At 42.0% G+C, this 21,551-nt stretch overlaps 1 protein-coding gene across 7 annotated transcripts in view; it reads right to left on the bottom strand.

The window, feature by feature from the left end:
* RYR3 (ryanodine receptor 3) overlaps positions 1 to 21,551 on the bottom strand; it is a 561,166-nt gene that overhangs the window by 131,318 nt on the left and 408,297 nt on the right. For 5 of the 7 annotated variants that reach the window (XM_024232640.3, XM_054532557.2, XM_054532556.2 and 2 more), the window contains exons 44-49: positions 15,121 to 15,301; positions 13,849 to 13,960; positions 11,552 to 11,672; positions 9,004 to 9,173; positions 6,347 to 6,567; positions 1,714 to 1,804 (exon numbers count right to left, since the gene is read on the bottom strand). In XM_024232640.3, coding sequence (XP_024088408.2) covers positions 1,714 to 1,804; positions 6,347 to 6,567; positions 9,004 to 9,173; positions 11,552 to 11,672; positions 13,849 to 13,960; positions 15,121 to 15,301 — 896 coding nt within the window. The remainder of the gene's footprint in view (positions 1 to 1,713; positions 1,805 to 6,346; positions 6,568 to 9,003; positions 9,174 to 11,551; positions 11,673 to 13,848; positions 13,961 to 15,120; positions 15,302 to 21,551) is intronic. The other 2 variants (XM_054532553.2, XM_054532559.2) reach the window with 1 other exon arrangement.

The raw sequence follows: 21,551 nt of genomic DNA, 5'->3' as shown, positions 1-21,551 counted from the left end.
GGGCAGAAGTTACCGGTAATGTTTCCATCCCAACAGGTGTGACCCACGTCCTCCAAGAAAAATCCCACAGATTTGAGAGGTAAAAGTGAGCTTATTGAGTGATATCAACAATGCCTCTTCAAAGCCAGTATCCAGCTGGCAGCAAAGGCTTGCAGACGAAGCAATACCAAATTAAGCTGTGCACACTATGGTTTTCAGTTAAAGTATTTTTTTGAGATGAAAACGGGCTGCTAGAGAGAATTAGCCCTTGGAGGACTGTGGAATCTCTGAGAACACACAAATTGTTTTCTGCCTGGCATGGAGACAGGGGAATTGAACTAAAGCCCTCTGGGAAATCTGGTTATCACAGTAAAATGCTGCCTGAAATGCTTGCTTGGACTATAAAGAAAAGTGCTGTCAAAATCATCAGGTAGGATTTTCAGGTGTGGCTGGCCGTTGCTAACACTTTTGCATATGGGGATATGGCAGGTGCCTCAGAGATAAAAGGTAAAAACACTGTCTGTTTGGGTGGATGGCTGATTCTGGTGTCCTCCCACCAGGCCCAGATGCCTCTAGTGATAAAATATTCGTAATTTATGAGAAAACCAGAAACAAGACAATAAAAAAAGGGAAGGCCAGGCATGGTGGGTCACACCTGTTGTAATCCCAGCTCTTTGGGAGACTGAGGAGGGAGGGTTGCTTGAACTCGGGAGCTCAAGGTTGCAGGAAGCCGTGGCTGTGCCACTGCGCACAAGTGTGGGTAAAAGAGTGAGACCCTGTCTCAAAAAAATAATAATAAAAGAGAGGGGTCTGTGGTCTTTTTGTTAAGAAAGAGAGCCAGGCACGGTGGCTCATGCCTGTAATCCCAGCACTTTGGGAGGCTGAGGCAGGTAGATCACTTGAGGTCAGGAGTTCGAGACCAGCCTGGCCAACATGGTGAAACCCCAAATTTACTAAAAAACAAACAAAAATTAGCTGGGCATGGTAGCATGTGCCTGTAGTCCCAGCTACTCAGGAGGCTAAGGCAGAATTGCTTGAACCTGGGAGGCAGAGGTTGCAGTGAGCCGAGATCAAGCCACTGCACTTCAGCCTGGGTGACAGAGCAAGACTCCATCTCATTTAAAAAAAAAAAAAAAAAAAGTAGAAAACAAAAAAAGATTTCTTACAAAGAAGAAAAGCACAAAACAGTATGGAATAGAAAAGGGACATTTTAATCAATTTAATGAAAAATCGGGGGGGGGGGATAGCATTAGGAGATATACCTAATGCTAAATGATGAGTTAATGGGTGCAGTACACCAACATGGCACATGTATACATATGTAACAAACCTGTACATTCTGCACATGTACCCTAAAACTTAAAGTATAATAATAATAAAATAAAATAAAAAAAAAAGAAAAATCACAGGGCCTTTAAAGCTTTTTGAGATGAACACATTCTGAAAACCTAATTATAGTGGGAAAGCACAAAATCTAAGTCCCCGTATTAACTGTGGCTAAATATCAAGCAGTCAGTGGAAAGCAGTTAAAGAAAATTGGAAAAATTTTCTTCAACCTCGGCATTCAAGAAAGGACTTGGTTTCGTGGGATGTATCTTGTTAGCTAACCATCAACTTAAGGGAGTAAAACCCATTTAGCATGTATTTTTCCCTCCAAATTGTGAAGACATCTCATATTACAAGGCAAGTTTCCTGTGCAATAGACTGTATTTCTGTAACAATAGTGACGTTTACCTTGAGAGGCATTTTGCAGTATTCATTGAGTTGCGGCACATCAAAAACGAGGCGTCGCAGGAGTTGCTGTAACATGGAAGGCCTCAAGTGACTGCAGTATGAAATAAGAAACATAGAAAAATAAAATGAAAACATAAGAAAAATAATAAAGGAGGAATGAAAGAAACACTCAACAATAAGCATGTTACATACAGCCAAGCCTTAAAACAGCTCCTAATACACAAGATCTCGGATAAACAAGAGTAGATAATAAAACACTTGAAAACAGTACAGTTAAAATTCAGAAAAAGAGTGCTAATGAATTGGGATACCCGAGGTGGAATTCTAATTGCTATGTGACAAAATGTTCTAGGATATATGCATACTTAAAATATAGTCACTGATTATGTGCGAGGAATATAACAGAAAGAAGGTGCAGTTCATTTTCTAGTCATCTCTAAGGTCCCCTGAATTCTGCAGAGGGAGAAACTGGCATTGAGCAGCTGCACAGGTGGATCTGAGGCCACCTACTGGTGTGATTTGAAGAGACCTTTAAAGCCCTCTGCCTTACGATCTGGGCTGTGAAATTCTCACTACTGGAATCATTTGTTTGGGGTAAGGCTTTGTTCTCAAAACAACTCCATTAATAGGCAAACACAGTAACTATTTAAAGAATAATCTATCAAATTACAGAGTTCATGGCACAAATATACATTTTGAGGTAGAGAAAGGAGAGGTAAGCAACATGAATTTTGCTTTTTTACATTGCCAAACTTTGAAAAAACTTAGTGGAACCTATGGTTTTCTCCAGAGAAAGGTGTACACACATAAACACAATTTGGTGTGTAAGTTCAGCTCATGAATCCCTGGATTTTTTCCACTATTGCCTAAGGAGCTACGGAGGTAAAGCTAACACCCCTTTGTTAAATGTTGGAATGCCAGGGAAGAAATCCTTGGAGCATCTACAATAGGAAGGATGTATGCAGATGGAGAACAAAAGTCATCTGTTTCACAACTGTTTCTGGAGCTGGCCTTGTGATAAAAAGCCCCGGGGTGAAAATACACGGCAAGTAAGTAGCCTTGTCTCGGAATCCAATAGTTATAGAATGCAGAAATCACTCAATGTTTCACATTATTATTCAGCTAATTAGCAATTATCACCTAAGAGTCACTAACTTGAATACAAAGAGTGCAATAAATCTGTAATTCTGTGAATTCCTGACTTATTAAAATAAACAATGAAAAAACCTAGTTAAGTATCAGTTTGCCTGCTACATCTAGAGCTCAAGTGATCAAGAAGAAAAGCTCTAAAAGTACAGTAATAGGGCTGTGAGCTCTACTTTTTGTTTCATGTAAAATTCTAATTTCTCAGCCGGGCACGGTGGCTCACGCCTGTAATCTCAGCACTTTGAGAGGTCAAGGTGGGGTGATAACCTGAGGTCAGGAGTTCGAGCCCAGCCTGGCTAACATGGTGAAACCCTGTTTCTACTAAAAATACAAAAAATTAGCCAGGCGTGGTGGCGGGTGCCTATAGTCCCAGCTACTCAGGAGGCTGAGGCAGGAGAATGGTGTGAACCCGGGAGGCGGAGCTTGCAGAGAGCGGAGATGGCACCACTGCACTCCAGCCTGGGCGACAGAGCGAGACTCTGTCTCAAAAAAAAAAAAAAAAAAATCTAATTTCTCCAAAGTCTGATTCTTTAGAAATATTTGCAGCTCAAATCAGTCTCACCAATGTGACTCTGTTATTAGCAAACAGCTTATGTTGGGAGGCAGGGGTCCTTGGTTGATGTGGTTTCTAAAATACACCCGGAGTTCAGCTCCAGCAAAAGGTAGAACAAGATCGCAGCTGCTATTGATGCATTACCAGCCAATTACAAATTAAAGCTGATGGAAAGGATTTCTTTTTGTGTAAACTGATTATTTATTCCATTTTCTACCATTAAGAAAATAGAGGCTCATAAAAACAAATAATGGGGCATTAATCTTCCTTTCGAAGTGGCAAAGTGCAAAACCTAGGTACCTTATTAATTCCTGGAGGTTAATTGGTGTGTCCACTGAAATTTGTCTCTCTTGAAAGATCAAAAATATTCTCATTAGCTTAATTGTCTGCCAGTTATCATAAAAATCTTGTGTTGAATGAAGCAGTACCATAATATCAGGCCTGGTTTTGGAAGGAGATCTCTGGGAGAAAACCCTTTTTGGGGCCTAGGTTGAGGTCTCCTTCCCATCAACCAGCCTTTACTCCCCACCCCAAGAAAATAATACTATGCAATGACACAGCTTGTCCCATAAAGCAGTTAAAGCCTGTAGGCCTTAGACGATACAAAGACAGTAGATATAATTTTAAAAAGTATCTTAAACATAGTGATCATTGTTATATTTGAAATATAAGCATGAGATTATCCTTTTTACAACATTTTAAAACTGTTTTGTAACAGCCTTTATTTTTCAGAGCAGTTTTCGGTTTACAGCAAAATTGAGCAAAGGGTACTAAGAGTTCTCATATATCCCTGGCCCCATACAGGCACAGCTTTCCCCATTATCAGTATCCCCGACCAGTGGCACATTTGTGACAACTGATAAACTTATATTGAAACATCGTTATCACCCAAATTTCATAATTTACACTAGGGTTCACTCTTGGTGTTGTACATTCTATCGGTTTGGACAAGTATTTAATGACATACATCCATCATTATACTGTTTCCACTGCCCTAAAAATTCTCTGTGCTCAGCCTGTTCATCTCTCCCTCCCCCAACCCCTGACACCACTGATCTTTTCACTGTTTCCTTAGCTTTGCCTTTTCCAGAAAGCCATATAGTTGGAATCATACAGCATGTAGCCTTTTCGGATTGGCTTCTTGCACTTAGTAATATGGGTTTAAGGTTCCTCTATGTATTTTCATTGCTTGATAGCTCATTTCTTTTTAGCACTGAATAAAAGTCCATGGTCTGATGTACCACAGTTTATTTATCCATTCGCCCACTCAAAAACATCTTGATTGCTCCCAAGTTTTGGCAATTATGAATAAAGCTGCTACAAGCATCTGCATACAGGTTTTTGTATGGACATAAGTTTTCAATTCATTTGGGTAAAAAAACCAAGGAGTAAGATAGTTGAATCATGTGGTTAAGAGTATGTTTAGTTTTGTAAGAAACTGACAAAGTACTTTCCAAAGTGACTGTACCATTGTCACTCCCACCAGCAATGAATGAGAGTTCCTGTTGTTCCACATCCTTGTCAGCATTTGGTGTTGTCAGTGTTCTGCATTTTGGCCATTCTGATATATGTGTGTAGTGCTATCTCATTGCTGAGATTACCTTTTGGTGTGATGTTCTACTCACATCGATGTGAGGACTGATGAGTCTTTTTTTTTCTAGGTAGCCCTAGCTCCCCAATGCATAGTAATTTCATCTGGGATTAGAAAAGAACTCATTCAACAAGAAATCAAGACCATACTCAGCTGGCCCCTAAAGGGGGAAGGCTGTTGATCCTCTCTCCGGAGTGACCTACAGCAGTGATTCCTAATCTGGACTACATATTGGAATCACCTGGGAAGCTTCAAAAGCCAGAATCTTGGGTCCCATCTCTAACAGTTTTGACTTTTTGGCTGGGATGTGGCCTGGGCACTGGGATATTTATTTTGTAACTCATCAGGCATTTCTGATATGCAGGTGAGAAGGAAAAACACTGGCTGAAAAATAGCAGATCATAGTCTTGGCCTGTGCTGCTAAGACCTGTTGAAAGGGTCGTCTTCCTTGGATTCTACCAAACTTGACTTAGATTCCTGAAGACCCAAGGCTCTTGGGGTGACTTTACCTTTTGTCCTCAGCTGGCTCTCATGCCCATCTGCAGTCATAAAAGTTATTGCCTTTAATTCCCCACTGACTGGAGGTTTTTTCTTTTATTTGCTGCTGGTCTTGGGAGGCCTAGAGGTAGGTCGCCTTTTTTTTTTTTTTTTTTTTTTTGAGATGGAGTCTTGCTCTGTCACCCAGGCTGGAGTGCAGTGGCATGATCTCGGCTCACTGCAAGCTCCGCCTCCCAGGTTCACGCCATTCTCCTGCCTCAGCCTCCCAAGTAGCTGGGACTACAGGCGTCTGCCACCACACCTGGCTATTTTTTTTTTTTTTTTGTATTTTTAGTAGAGATGGGGTTTCACCGTGTTAGCCAGGATGGTCTCAATCTCCTGACCTTGTGATCTGCCTACCTCGGCCTCCCAAAGTGCTGGGATTACAGGTGTGAGATACCGCACCCAGCCGGTAGGTTGCTTTTATTCACACTCAGAGGCTGGCTTCTATGTAAGATGTGCTCATGTAGAGGGCAGACACATTTGCTTCTGGCTCTATCTTGAGAATGAAGACAGGCCTTAATCTGAACACTTTAGGCCTGAAATAGTCTTCTGGTCCATCAACCGTAATGGGTAAAGCCTGAGCTGTGCCCTCTCCCTTCCCCAAAGGGAAAGATGAACCTCAAGGAAGAGTCTGTGGCAAATAGGGGAGCCGAGCACATCCTATGAGATGTCTGGGGGAGGGCTGGTGTATGACAAAGGCCTGGAAGCTTCCTTAGACTAGACCACCAGTTTTTAGATTACATAGGAAAATGCAGTTGACCTGGATGCATACACAGAAGTAACAACATAGGATGTGTACTTACTTGCAAATGGCAAGCAAACATTCTTCTATAGTGTCCCTTTGTGCTTTGGTGAGGGAACGTCCCTTGGATAGCCTGTATATTGTCTGCAGTGTGGAATCAATCAGAGAGGTGCAGTGTTCTGTTCCGGCAAAGAGAGGGGCACATCTTGTGAGGAGCGGGAGCACAGCAGAACATATATACCTATTTAGTGCAAGCGCAGCCTCTGTGGTGCTTAGGGAAACCTAGAGAAAGAAGATTGGGATACAGGTTAATCGCCCTGAGGAACAGAGCAAAGCTGGCTCTGCACTGAGTTCCCATGTAGCAAGCTGTGGGAGCTTATATATGTCCACGTTGCATAGCAAGAAAGTGAACAACTTTCTACCTTATCGGCAGTTCTATTTTTCTTTTTGCATTTTCAATGAAAAAAAAATCAAGTTAAAAGAAAGAACAACAAAAAAATAATAAGAAAGGCTAGCTGGCTCGAAGTCTTCCCAAATGATCCTATAAATATCTGTTCCCTTCAAAGAATTTTGAACTCATTAAAATCAGCTGATGGCCAGTCTAACCCAACATTTTGATGCTTGTAAAGTCTAGTTGCAAGGATACTACATTATTATTCTGGTTTTCGCTCTCTTTTCTCACCTACCGGGGACTCACACACACTGTAATCTTACAACTGTAAGATTAGTGAATGGTTATAGGCCAAGCAGTTTCTCAAATTCACCAGTTTTGTGAAAGAGAAAGTGGAACTCTGACTCCTTTCAGTTAATTGGTGAGCGCTTTGAGCAATTCACAATCAATTGTGGGGTCTACTCTCATGTAGACCCCGCTAAAGGGAACCTAACTCTGCATGGGCAATGTGGAAAAGGAACAGAAACTTGGGACCTTCTGTACAACTCTAACATAGTTCTTGCTTACAATGCTCTTTGATGTATATTTAGATGGATGAATTGAATACAAGGAAAACCCATTTAGTGACACTAAGTATAGCCAAAGCATGCTTTACCACCATCTTTGAAAACTACAGAACTTTCAAAAGAAACCTTGAGATTCACAGAGATGAAATACTACCATTTCCTGTGATTACTGCAGTCATTCTATCTGTAACATACTTTGTATAACTTATGATTTGAAAAACCATTTTCTTTGAACTATATACATGTCTCATTGTTCCTATAAATTATCTAAATTATCAAGTTTGTCTCCTAGAAACTTCAGTAATCATGCTGGGAGAAACAGCTAATCTTTCACATTTATCACTTTATTATACAGAGTTAAAATGAGAAAGGACAGAACTTTGATTTCAGTAGATTATAAGTTTTCAAAAGAGAATGCATGAATGTCTATGTGTTAATGAACTGAATATAACACCTTTTTGTTGTAGATGGTGTTTGGACAAACATATGATTGAACACCAGGTACTAGAATAGCATTTGCTATTTGATTTATAAAAACATTAAATTATTTGATCAGGAAGCTTGGGGAGATCCCATGAATTAAGAAAATTATTTTTAAAATCAAATAATTTATAGAAAAGTTCAAAACAACAGCAGTGGCAGAAGCATTGTTTTAATTATTCACAAATAATTATTCATAATTATTCATTATGAATAAAAAATTATTCATTGTTTTATTACATCAAAATGTTGGGTTAGACTGGGTTATTCAGTATTAGGGATCATATACCCTAATACTGTCATATATACCATTTATCATCTCCATACCACACATGGGAATGCAGCTCCCACTCAGGTTGGGGCTCGTATTTCTTTCCATTTCTGGATAACCCGTGCAGGTGGAATCCATCCAAGTTAAGGTATTTGCCGCTGACAACCCATCACAGAGCTCAGATTTCTATCTCTGTTGGACACCAGGTGGAGCCTTTGAGAAATGTTATAACTGAAAACAACCCTAAACTGGCAAGATGTATTTTAGACTTATGCTGATCTAGTTTGTCTTTTCTCCTTGGACCTGCGACTCCTGGTGTACCTTTTTCTGCTTAGTTCTGACTTGTGGCATCTCGTATCTGAGCTTTGTAACTCTAGGGGCCTCCTCTCTTGATGTTTGTTGATGGTGAACTACCTTATCTATCTCACCCTTGATTTCCAAACTTATATTTGCCTTTGTCCTCTTGTACTGACCTTCGTCAGGCCCCTGGCTTCAGACCTATCCATCCTGGTGGTCAGTACATGAAACTAAGAAGTGAGAGCGGGAAGAGTAATGTTCGCCTATAATGTTGCCAGCTGGCCTTTTTCAAAGGCAATAGAGACATGGTCTCACCAGAGGGTGCTTTTGTCCCCCAAGGGACATCTGGTGATATCTGAAACTGATTTTGGCAGGGATTCGGGGTGAACTGGGGTGCTACTGATATCTAGTGGGTAGAGGCCAGGGATGTTGCTAAACGTTCTACAATGCACAGGGTAGCCCCTTACAACTTACTGTCAAGGTTAAAAACTCTGCAATTGAGGGAGTTGGATTTGGGGTCAAATTTACCTATATCTAAGCCTCTGGCCCAATAAATTAAGATCTTCCATTTCATGGTACCTCTATTTTCTCACCCATTAAAGTAAGCTATTAAAATGTAATTGGTGAGTAAATAGAAAATACTTGCTTCTAAGTCCAACATTACTAATTTTACAATGATGGGAACAATAATTTTTGTTATTTTTGCAACTTACTGTATCTAGAGAGGCAGAAGCTCTTAGGTCGGGTAAAAATCCAACCTCCAGCAAGTGGAGCAGAAAAGTCTGATCCTTAATGCCATAAACGCGGTCCAAGAACAGCACCATAGGTGCCTTGTGGTCAGGGCAGAAGTTGGCCGCCATATCTGGCTCACTGACCGACCCATCTGAAAGACACATAGAAAATGTAATTTCCCTTTTTCTATCTCCAAAGTCTCAAAAGGTAACACAGAGCTTGTCTGTCTATAGCTTGTTCTCCTTATAAGGGACAGGAATTTTGGAAAAATACAGATTGAGCATCTCAAATCCAAAAATCTGAAACCTGAAATGCACCAAGATCTGAAACTTTTTGGGCACCAACATGATGCTCAATGGAAATGCTCATCAGAGTATTTTGGATTTTGGATTTTCAGATTTGAGATATGCAACTGGTAAGTATAGTGCAAATATTCCAAAATCCAAAAAAATCCAACACACTTCTAGTCCCAAGCATTTAGGATAAGGAATACTCAACCTGTACAGTGCTGTGCTGAAGGCAGCTTGTACTTTGTTGAAAAGCCAGTTTAAAATTCCAGCCAGTTGTTAAACATGCTCATTATTAAAAATTATAATTTACAATTAAGTAGATATTTAAAAAAGGTAACAAATACTAGAACTCATTACTTCCTAATTATTTCACTGTGAACTATACTCTTGAGGTTTTTTGCATCAATTGTATTTGTGTGTTAGGAATACAATCTAATGGTGTGCCATGTCCATTCTCTTCCCAACTCTGTGTTCAGTGACATTACATCGGTGGCTTGAAATTGGCCATGGTGAGAAAGTTTATACCACAGAAAGGGGCAAATGCTAGGAATCAGGGCTCGATTTATTGCTTTGTTGATTTGAAACATAAGTAAGTGAGGGAGAAAACATGAATGAAGGCAGATTAAGTTTAATATGTCAAGTCTGTAGTTATTACATCATAAATAGAACAAACTTCGAGGACATATTGATATTGTTGCAATATTTGGAAATAATCGTCTGATTTAGGTGAGATGTAGATCAGGTCATCCAAAAATTCTAATCTTAATCAAGAGGTTCAAAGGTGAAGTGGGGAAATACTATGAAGAAAATAAAAACTGCTTGAGCTGGAGAATAAAGACAGGATTTCGAGTGAGGATAGAAAACAATTTCCTCTTCCTGTTTTGTTGACACTAAAAACTAGGAAAGAAGACCCCCAAATGAGCACGCTATAGCCACAGCATATTTAAATACCGTACTGGAAAGGTGTGGGACTTCACAAGGAACCCTGAGAGGACAAAGATTAAGTCCGAGCTAGCCTAGACTCTCGTCCTGCCCAGGAATCAGCGTCAGGCTCCAGGAGAGCCAGAGAGAAGGGGCCTTCCAGACTGCAGGCTGCGGCCTCTCCTGCCCTGTGTACCAGGCAGAGCTGGGCCTGAATGGCTGAAATTGACTTCCTCTCTCAGGCATGCCTGGTGTGGTGGGATATTAGTTAGTGTTTTGTGTTTGGGAAACACTGAGTTCAACATCTATTTGCTTTATCTTAAGTTTTCTCAGAGATGTTATCATTTTACTGTGCTTACACCAATGTGATGTATTCCACAGCATTTCCTAAACTTATTTGACCCCAGGTCCCTTATTAATATGTACACCTATTAATATGTCCCACAAAAACCTTCTGTGGAATATCAGTTTGGGAAACATGACAACGGTTAGAATCATATGTTTTCAATTCTTTCATTAGCCTGGATAATGGGTGGGGCGACTCAGAGAAACAACACTTCGAGGAGAGTGTAAGTTTTGCAAAGATAACACTGACTGATGTCAAATGTCACAGGTAGCATTGGGGGAAAACACTTTATGATCCTCAGCCATGAGGCATGCGACTGTGGATGAAGACAGGCTGTGCAGAGGCCCGTCTGTGCCCCAACTGCCTACACAAGCTGGGGGACCCAGGGGAAAAGGAGAAGGAGGCCACGGTGAGAGCTTTCGTTTGTCCCATTCCATCAGCCTCCCTCAGAGGGTTGGCATGCTCATAGGAGGACAGCAAGGTCTGTCTGTACCTGTGGGACACAGGGTACAACTGTCTTGACACAGACGAGAGAGCAGATTGAAGTCATTACTTCCGAATTATTTCACTATGAACTACACTCTTGAGGTTTTTTGCATCGGTTGTATTTGCGTGTTGGGAATACAATCTAATGGTGTGCCATGTCCATTCTCTTCCCAACTCTGTGTTCAGTGACATTACATTGGTGGCTTGAAATTGGTCACGGTGAGAAAGTTTATACCACATAAATGGGCAAATGCTAGGAATCAGGAGTCGATTTATTGTTTTGAGACTGCTTCTTGAGAAGACAAGAGAGCAGCTGGCTAGAGCCTAGAGGAGAAAACTCATCACAGGAAAAAGAGTGAGACACTTGCTCTGTGCAGCCCGCCCTGCAAGTCAGGGCCTGGGGGCCGCTGTGCTGGGGACAGAGTCCTGCCCGGAGCCAGTGGCTGCTGGGAGACTGCGGCTGCAGCCTGCAGTCACTTCCCTTACCTTTGTTGAGGGAGGGCAGTTTCAAGGGGATGCTGATGATCCCAACCAGGTCTTCTGTGGGGACCAGGGAGCGCAGGATGGACCTGATGCGGATGGCTTCCCCCTTTCCTGTCTGGATGAGCTGGAAGACAGGGTGGAGAATGACATTAGATAAGTGAGGTTCCCGCACCTCCCTCCACCCCACCTCCAAACCTCTGGCAGTAAAACAGCTTAAGGGCAGGGGTCCATTTCTGTGTTTCTCTAATTGCTACAGACACTTGTGGCCACAGGGAAAAGGAGAATGGTCTCTTGATCTTCCAGAAGAGGTGCTACTGAGGAAATAACTGAATAAAGAGGTTGCTTGATTCTTTTGCTGTTACTAAAGTGGCCATGAGGTTATGGTATCAGGTCCCAGGAATAAGTACACGGCCTGCTGGTGGCTTCTCGATGTGACTGCACTGCTGGAAGCACTCAGTGGCCATGACACAAGTGTTGACAGTGTGGCCACAATGCCAGACTCTAGAATTCAGTTTTTTTTTTTTTTTTTTTGAGATGGAGTCTCGCTCTGTCACCCAGGCTGGAGTGCAGTGGCATGATCTCAGCTCACTGCAAGCTCCGCCTCCCAGGTTCACACAATTCTCCTGCCTCAGCCTCCCGAGTAGCTGGGACTACAGGTGCCCGCCACCACACCTGGCTAATTTTTCGTTTTGTTTTTTTTTAAGTAGAGACGGGGTTTCATCATGTTAGCCAAGATGGTCTCAATCTCCTGACCTCATGACCTGCCCACCTCAGCCTCCCAAAGTGCTGCAATCACAGGCATGAGCCACCGCGCCTAGCCTCTAGAATAATGTTAAACATAGAAATGGCTTATGAATTTCAATTTCTAAGAGTTTGATTAATGCTGCGGATGACAAGTGGGCAAAAAGAGTGTAGAGAATGTCACAGAGAACTTGAAGGGCTCAGCGGAGTTATCCTGGCTGGAATAGCCTGATCCACCCTGACACTGATAGGCCAACCAGCACATACAATGGTGTGCATGCATATCCCCCTGCACAGGCAGTCTCTGGTGGGGTGTAGCAGGCATTCAGCTGGGAACTGAATGTCATAGCTCAGGGTCAGACTGTCCCCAGGTGGGCGGGATGGTATGCTGAGATACGATGCTTCGTGCCACCAGGGAAAGGAGAAGGCCTGCCCACCCACCCTGGTGCCACCTCCATGCCCAAGGGTAGAGAAGAGGTGGTTGGTGATGACGGCATCCTTCCCTCACCACTGATAGGGCAGGACCCACAGGAGGGGTCCTGAGAAGGGATGTATGCATGTGTGTGTGTGTGTGTGTGTGTAAGGTGTTGGAGCAGAGAGGCAGTAAGGAAGGAAGAATGGGGCACCGCGGATAGGGCTCTGGTGACTGAGCTATCCCATGCCGCCTTCTTGAGAAGCAGCAAATTATAATGTGCTTTCTGATGTGATGAGAGGTGATCAGGAAAGCTAGAGTGTGAACACACAGGGGTCCCTGACCCTCCCCACCCCCGCCAAGGCTGTAGAACACCCTAGTGTTTTCTGGGCTCCCTTCCAGGTTTCCTGCATTTGCTTAAAGGCACAGAAATGGAAAAACAGGCCTACGTGGGTAAGGCTCCTTTATCATAGTAGGAATTGGAATCCTAGGAATTCAGATCAGCCTCCCTTATCAAGATTTAGAGTTGCTTTTCATAGGAAAAGCAGCTATTTCCTCCCTTATGATGTCAGACCTTATATGAAATAAGGCGTATTCTTTCAGCCGTCAGTAGAGGTGAAAAAAGAAAAGAACATACTTTCTAGTTCAAAACTAGAAATCTGAGAAGACATCTCATAAAACAGAATCATCCTTTTGTGATGTTTGCAAACTCTACCTCTGGGGGAAAAATTCAAACACCAACCACAGGAAGAGTCTGCCTTCCTGGGGCCTAACGCCACAGTCATCAGGAAAGGGATCTTCTACATGGAGCATCCTGATGGCCATGATCCAGAATCAAGTTGCTCCCATTTTGACCAAATTGAGGCATGTCAAATGGGAGGCTTTTGAAATAAACCGTGCAGAGGACATGCTCAACTAGTGCCACGGAGAAATCACACAAGACAGGGATCTGCCCAGGAGTCCCTCCTTAGAAAGCAGCAGAGTCACGTATCAGAGGTGGAAACTACTTTTGAAATTAGCTAAAAGGGACCTAGAAAAAGGCATGTTAGCAAATGCCAGAGACAGAGGAAGAAATGAGGTCCAGGAAATCTATAGTGTTCTTGGTGTAAGTTTCTCAAAGCTGTTCTCTGGAAGGTCTATCACTTACATGCATTTCAGGAGCACAGCGGCCCAGTAGATCTATAAGGGCCGAATAAAATGACATAATTGCATTGCCCATATGCACGATTTCTTCTTCCTCTTCATCGTCCTCCGTGCTGCTGAGAGAACCAACAGAGGGGAGGTGTGAGGAAGGTTGGCAGGCACTGCCACGCTGGGAGACATAAGCTGCTTGATATGGAAGCACTCTGCTCTTCTTGCATATCATACATCCTTTCCCTTGGAACCTCATCTTCCTCTAGAAGTTGACAAAGTGGTTTCATTCATTAAGCTCAAGGAACCCAAATTTTTGTCCAGGACATTCACAGGATTCCATGAATCTTAAGGCATGAGTACCGACATGAGCTGATCATCAGACCATAACTCCTACCAACCATTCATTCCCTTTTCCTCTCTGTGAGGGGAAGATACATGGAAAGCACATTGGACCAGGAGTCAGGAGGGCTCAGTCCCTGTCCTGGCTCTGTTGCTAATAAGCTATATGACCTTGGGCCTCAGTTTTTTTCTCATGTTGCTTGAGGAAGTGGCGAAAGCGTATGTGTAGGGTCCTTTCCAGCTCTACCAGGTCTGATGACAAAGAAAAAAAGCCAACCGTCTAAAGAGTTTCTGCTGTGGGTTATGCCCACTCTCTAGATTATACAGTCTAATCTAAAGGCTGTGATAAAGAAAGGGTCATGATCATGAGACTTGATAAAGGGAAAGTAAGACAATCAGATAATCTACCAACTATATCCTTAACATTTAAATAACATTATAGTGCTGTGACTTTTCACATTCTGCAGCTTGTTTTTTTTTTTTTTTTTTTAGAAGTCAAATCAAAACACTTTCTTAATTAGTCCTCATGCTTTCAGAAGAGGAAGTGGAGGCACTATCTGTTTTTACAAATGAGGTATGGGATGAGACACCGTGGGACAAAATATTGAAGGAAACATGCTGAAGTTAGACAAGGAGTAGAACCTTGGTCCAGGCCTTTAGCTTCCTACCCCATGGTGATACTATAGGAAGGCCAAGAGTTTGCCCACTTTGTGATTTCCTGCTGCGCTGAGCAGAGTAGAGAAAATGGAAGGGGGTGAAGGTGATGCTGATCACTAGCCTTACTGGGAGAGTTAAGACAACACTGTGCTTGATGAAGGGTAAATGTTTTAGCTATAACTGTTAAGAACATGCGCTTTCTCTATTACCTCCTAAATCATCCGTATACCGATAATATCTGAGAGCTCACCAACCGTATCCATGCCGGAAGGCAACTCCATTCACTTACACTTCTCTTTTGTATCCTTGAGAGGGGAGGTCGAGCGCTGGGTTCTCAGAGATCTTAATGGCACCCTGCATGGCCGCCAACAGCCCGTTTCCCCCCTCACCGCGCAGGGCCGGGCCGAAGCACTCTGGGCGTCTGATGAGCAGCTTGACCACAACGCTGGCGTTTTCTTCCACACTCTCACCTAAGGAAGACAGGCACTGTTTCCTTCTCAATGGAAAGGACAACCCAGGATTTATTTCTAGTTGATGAGGCTGGGAGAACAGTATCTTGTTCAGCTTATCACCTACTCTGTTTTTGGTTTAGGTCAGTCAAGTGGGCAGTGGGAGTGGAGAAAGAACTAAGACATCTGTAACTGATTGTGGTCAGTTAGTTATAAACCCCACTCACTGCACTTGAACCAGCCTCATCTACTCTTGAGATTAGGAGTTGACACTGATGGAGAAAAAGGTGGCTTTGATAAATTGGGTCAGGATCTGTTTATTTAAAGTATTAAGATCCACCATTACAGAGCAGGTTTTTACTCTTCGGCTCAGGATTTTGTACTGTAGAGATTATTTCCATATATTTAGGTCCTCAGAGGGCAGTTAATAAACTACTGAGTCTACCATGGAATACCGATTCATTCACAAGTGACTTAGAGAACAGAAGGACTTTACATCTTTATTATCTCAATGAGGGCATGCAAATCTGCTTTCTTCCTTGAAAGGAAGTAAGATGGTTACTCAAGCTGGTGTGCTTCAATTAACGTTTGGGGAAGTGACATATTAGCTTCTGACTCTGTTACCCTAATACTCTCACAGAGTCTAATACCTACCCTAGGACAGCCAGGTTTGTATGGATGGACTTCAGGTCATTTCTGGAATCATGTATCCAGATGAAGAATCTGCTTGGTAAAGTTTTATTGGTTATTCCTAAACTCGCTCTGTGGGAAGGCACAGTTGGAGAATTGTATTCTGTGGCATTTGTTTTTGGATGAACCATAGATAATGAAGATAGGGTCTCATTTCCTGACAAAGTGATTAAGTGGTAGAACTGGACACTTAGGGATAGCCATTCTTTCTTAGAGCCAATACTTATATTCAAAAGTGGGTTGGTAGCTTGTTCAAACAACTTAAGAAAAAAAAACCTCTGTCTCAGATGAATCCTAATTTGTATCTGAGAATTCATCTCTGAGCCAAGACTCAAGGGCAAGACTTTTTTTCACATTGTGTTAGCTAAAGCCTAAAGAAAAACTTCTCTACAAAATCATAAGAGGTATCTCATTTGTGTCTGAGAATTTATCCCTGAACCCAATACTCAAAGGCAAGACTTTTTGATGTTATGTTTTGGAAGCTTGAAGAAAAACCTTTCTACAGAAATACCCTATGATCTACAGAAATACCTAGGGTATTTCTTGGAGAACTGAGCGATAATAGAGGTTACAATGTGATAAGCTGTTGTATTATTTATTTTTGTGCAAAAAATTACCTCAAAATATTGGCAGGCTAGAACAATATTTGTTATCTTGCAGTATTTGTATAGGTCAGGGATTTTGAAGTGGCTAAGCTAGGTGGTCCTGCGTTGGGATCTCCCATGAGGTGGCAGCTGCCGTCTTCTGAAGGCCTGTCTGGGACTGCAGCATCAGCTTCCACGTTCACTCACACAGCTGTTGGCAAGAGGCCTCAGTTGCATACTGGATGTTGGGTGGAGGCCTCAGTTTCTCACCATGTTGACCTCCCCATAGGGCTGCTTGAGTGTTCTCATGATGTGGCAGCTGGCTTCCCACAGAGCAAATTATCCAGAAGGACAGTAAAGCGGAAGCCAAGCTGCCTTTAATAACCTGGTCACTTATTGTTATTTTGTCATATCCTATTCATTAGAAGTGACTCACTAAATCCAGCTCACATGTAAAGGGAGAATTAGGCTCTGTATTTTGGAGGAAGGCGCATCAAAGAATTTATAGACATATTTTGAAACCATTTTAGCAGTTTAAGTTCTATTTAATAAAACATTTTATGAATCAACTTAGAAGTGTTGTGAGTAAAGCATTTTTTTTTTTAAGAGACAGGGTCTGGGTCTGTCACCCAGGCTGGAGTACAGTGGCATGATCTCAGCTCAGTGCAGCCTCACCCTCTAGGGTTCAAGTGATGGTCCCACCTCGGCCTCTTGAGTAGCTGAGACTACAGGCACATGCTACCATAACTGGCTAATTTTTGTTTTTGTTGTTGTTGTATTTTTTTGTAAAGACAGGGTTTCACCATGTTGCTCAGGCTGGTCTCAAACTCCTGGACTGAAGCAATCCTCCTGCCTTGGCCTCCCAAAGTGCTGGGATTACACAGGCATGAGCCACCACACCCTGGCAGAGCATCTGAATGAGAACCCAGAAAATCTTCTTCTTCCAGCTTTTTAGCTCATCACTGTGTGAGTACACACACAATCTCACTGGATGTTTCCCCTGTTCAGATATGCATGCTCCATCTAGTTTTAGAGTGACTCTATTAGTCTAACTCAGATGCAGAGATTTCTCCCATGATGCTCAGAGGAATGGGGATGGGGTGGGGTGGCAGCTGAGCTTGCCATCCGAATGCTTGTAATTAACTCAGGCTCACCTCTCATACCAAACTCAATCTTGAACATACCGAATGTGTCTCACAGCCCTGAAGGGTCTACCTCAGACCACAGGTGTAGTCCAGTCCTAGAGCTTGGCTTGCTGACATCCTCTTTTATCACTCAAGCTTTTGCACTGTGGGCAAAATCCAAGATTGTAAGCATGTACCACTCTAAGTTTTACAGTTGTGTAGCTCGATCCAGAAAAAAATTTATTAGACTGAATTTAAACAGCTAATCAGCTTCCATTCATGGTTTTATAGCTCAATCCTTCAAGAGTCTAAAATTTTTGTAAAGAAGTTTGTCTTCAAGTTCTATCCAATGTATCACACACCAAAAAATAATCAGTTTTTATTAAACCAGAATCCATCTGAAGAAAATTCTCAGGAGATACTAAAAGGGTAAAATTATCATAATAATGGGATGGTGGAAAGAATCAACATATTCTGGAAAAAGAGAAACCAAGGAGAGGTTGAGAGACATTGTACAATTTGTAGAAGACCTCAGAGAAGGGTATAATGTCAAGTGCTACGCCCATGCTCTCCTATCAGTTGAACCTACCATTTATACCTAAAATAGTTTACTCACAGGAGGGATACTTACAGAAAAGCCCCAGGAGAATCTACATTTTTAAAAGCCAATGGTCTCAGACATGGATATATCTCACAGTTCAGTACTTTCTAATGGTTTTGGCCTCCAATACTTATCAGGTAGCACATACATCAGCCCTCTCATTTGTAATTTCTCACTATAAGAATAATAAAGCTAAAATGTTGAAATTTTAAATATAAAAAATGGAGAAAAAAACCCAACTCTGTTAATCAAGCTTATTTGAATACTATACTCAGATTCTTTCAGTTACCTGGTGGAAATGCTTGTGGGTCAGCCACCGATTTTACCAGCATGTTGAATTCAACTTAGCTTTTCCAACAGTGATCGGCATCACGAAGTTGGTGGGATATAAAACCACAATATGCAGAAGTTGAAAAATCAGACTGTGAGTTCTACATTGAGCTTGCGATTGAAATTCATTTGCCCAGTTAACCTTATTTTATTTGAGTCTCAGGCCTTCAGAACTGAACTAATTGGGTCTGTTCCTGCAAGTGACCCAGGAAGCCGGCCCTTGATTACTGAATTGTGGACATCTGTGGAGAATGCAGAACATGCTCTAAGAGGAAGGAGCTGAAGTGCAACCATTGCTGCTAATTAGACAGGGGACCAAGGAAAAGAATTTCCAAAGGCTTCCCAAGGCAAAGAGGATGGCATGATTAGGAGGGAGAGACAGTCTTTTCCTAATTACCTGTAGCTCAACAAGCTTGACTGCTACCCAAATCCATTGTGGTAAAGCTAGATATTGACCTTGAGGGCATTTTTCAAGGGGGAGATAGAGACTTGAGGTAAACTAGTTTTGCCCAAGGACTTGCAACAATGCTTTTAGCTTGAGTTCTAATATGAATAATGAGCTTAATAACAGCATGAATGTTCACAGTGACTTTCTTCAAAGGCTTCAACACTGTCTTCATGTTACTATTTTCTTTTCGATGTTCCTGAATAGTTGGATGGAAATGGAAATGATTCTCCCCATTTTACCCTGGTAAAACAGTCATACTCACCACAGGGACAGTTAGCAGCGAAACAATTATTTAACCTTCAGCCCATCACTTTTCTCACTCTCTGTGTTCTAACTCTAGTTCCTGTTTTAAAGTTCCATTGTCTGGAACACTGTTTTTCTTCCCATTCTTTTGATGTAAACCCTCAGCTTAGGTAACTCCATTTCATCCTTCAGGAGGAGCTTAAACATGGGAACTCCAGAGGACCTGTTCCTCTCAAACACCCTGTCCCCTTCCTTTGTGCCTGCTTTCCCCTTTAGACTGTACATGCCATAAGAACAGGGCCTTGTGTCTGAATTATCTAACATTGTGTGCTCAAGGGTCTTGCTAACATCTGGCATATCACAAGCATTCAAAAAATATATTTCTTCAATAAGTCAATAGACTTCATTGAGACTCAAGGAAGAGACTTGAAATGACTAGATGGAAAACCAAAGGTGGCTACCCATTGTTCCATTATCCCAGGCAATTATCAGCCTCTGTTTACAAGAGCCTGCATCATTTATGACCTCAGATTTCAATTAGTCCTAAAGGAAAGAAACATATTCCCAATCAAGTCCCACCTCAGTAAGAGAGAACACGGGGATCCAGCATGAATGAATGTACTGACACTCATCTAATTAATTTAGAGAATCACAGGGCAGGGTAATGGCCAGGATCCAACACCTCTTTTTGCTAAATGCCATCTTTGATAGGGTGCCAGGCAACTTGTATGAACTAAGTGATTCCAAATAGTAAGGACATACCATCTTCTTTTTAGGGCCTTCCAGCCTGGGAAGGGATGAACTGGAGATGTGTCTATGAGCCACTGTGATAGCACAGAGAGCAAACCAGGAATTGTTTGCCCATTTACTAGTGAATTCAACTATCCATTGAGTCCACACTACATTCTAGTAACTGATCTAGAGACAGCAGACAAGTAGTGACCAGGACAGTCAAGCCTGAACCCCAGAATGAGACTTAGTGGTAACAGAGTCACCCCAGCAGACCTGTGGACCTGCAGGAGAGCTTTCCCACCACCTTGGAGATATGTAAGAAATAAATGCTTATTATTTTATGCCTTTGAGATTATGAAGTTACAATGTAGCTGATGCAGGCTGATATAGGAGTAGAAGGAGGGAATTCAGTTCCTACACAACTTAGAGTGGCCCAGGTATAAGATAATAACAACCTGGAGTAGAAAGTGGCCAGTGGAGATGGAGAGAAGACAGATTTCAGATATCTTTTAGATGCTGAATCAACAGAACTTGCTGATGGACTGAACGTGGGAATAAGGAAAAAAGTTGATTCAAGGATGCTCTCTAGACTTAATCTGAGTATCTGAAAAGTTGGTGGAGCTAGTTAAGGAGATGGAGAATCTTCGGGGAAGAACAGGTTTTGGGTGGTAATTACATACTCAGTTTTAAGATGTACAAAATTTAAGATGCGTATTAGACCTCCGAGTAGAAATACCAGGTGGATAACCAAGATATACAAGTCTGGGGCTCAGAGAAGAGGACAAAGCTGGCAAAGTACATCTGGGGGTCATCAGTGTATACATGGAATTCAAAGCCAAGGGACTGCATGAAACCATGCAGGGTGGATGGCGCAGTAGTAGCCCAGATATTTTGAAGACCAGTATTTAATCACAGAATTGTGCTAAGATTTTGCCCATGTGTCTAGAGTTTGGGTCTATGTAGCTTTTTCATGAAATATACCAAATAAAACTTGAATGCAATAGAAACCTGGAGTCAGAATTGAGGTGTGCTCTGACAAAATATGGGCATTCTCAATAAGATGATGAAAATCAGCCTTTGATGAGTACAAGGATCATAATACTGCCATTTTGTGTGAATAATGTTGATGAAGCAGTTTTTTTTTTTCATTCAGCTTAATTCCATAGTTTTATTGAAGTATCAGGCTTCATTTACTACTCTTATCAACGAAATGGTTGATGAAATCCACTTACGTATATTAAGTAGGTTCTGGACTTTTGAGTCCACTGCCAAGACACTCAGTTACCACTACCGTTGGAATCCCACAGGGGCCTTGGAGGCAAGCTGCTGAGAAATTCACTTAGGGTGAAAAGAATGTAGTTGACATCCTTTCACCCCAGCCAGCTTTCCTCATTTTGGTGCTCTGGGTCTAGGTTTGCCATTGGCTTCTTTATTTGAGGAATTTATTTTCTATTACTGGTAGTGTTTTGACTGTCTACTTATTTCTGGACTTTGATGCTGTGTCACTTTGAATTTTTAC

Source organism: Pongo abelii, chromosome 16 (assembly GCF_028885655.2).
Source record: "Pongo abelii isolate AG06213 chromosome 16, NHGRI_mPonAbe1-v2.0_pri, whole genome shotgun sequence".
Lineage (NCBI taxonomy): Eukaryota > Metazoa > Chordata > Mammalia > Primates > Hominidae > Pongo > Pongo abelii.
This window is presented reverse-complemented; position numbering and strand designations above follow the sequence as displayed.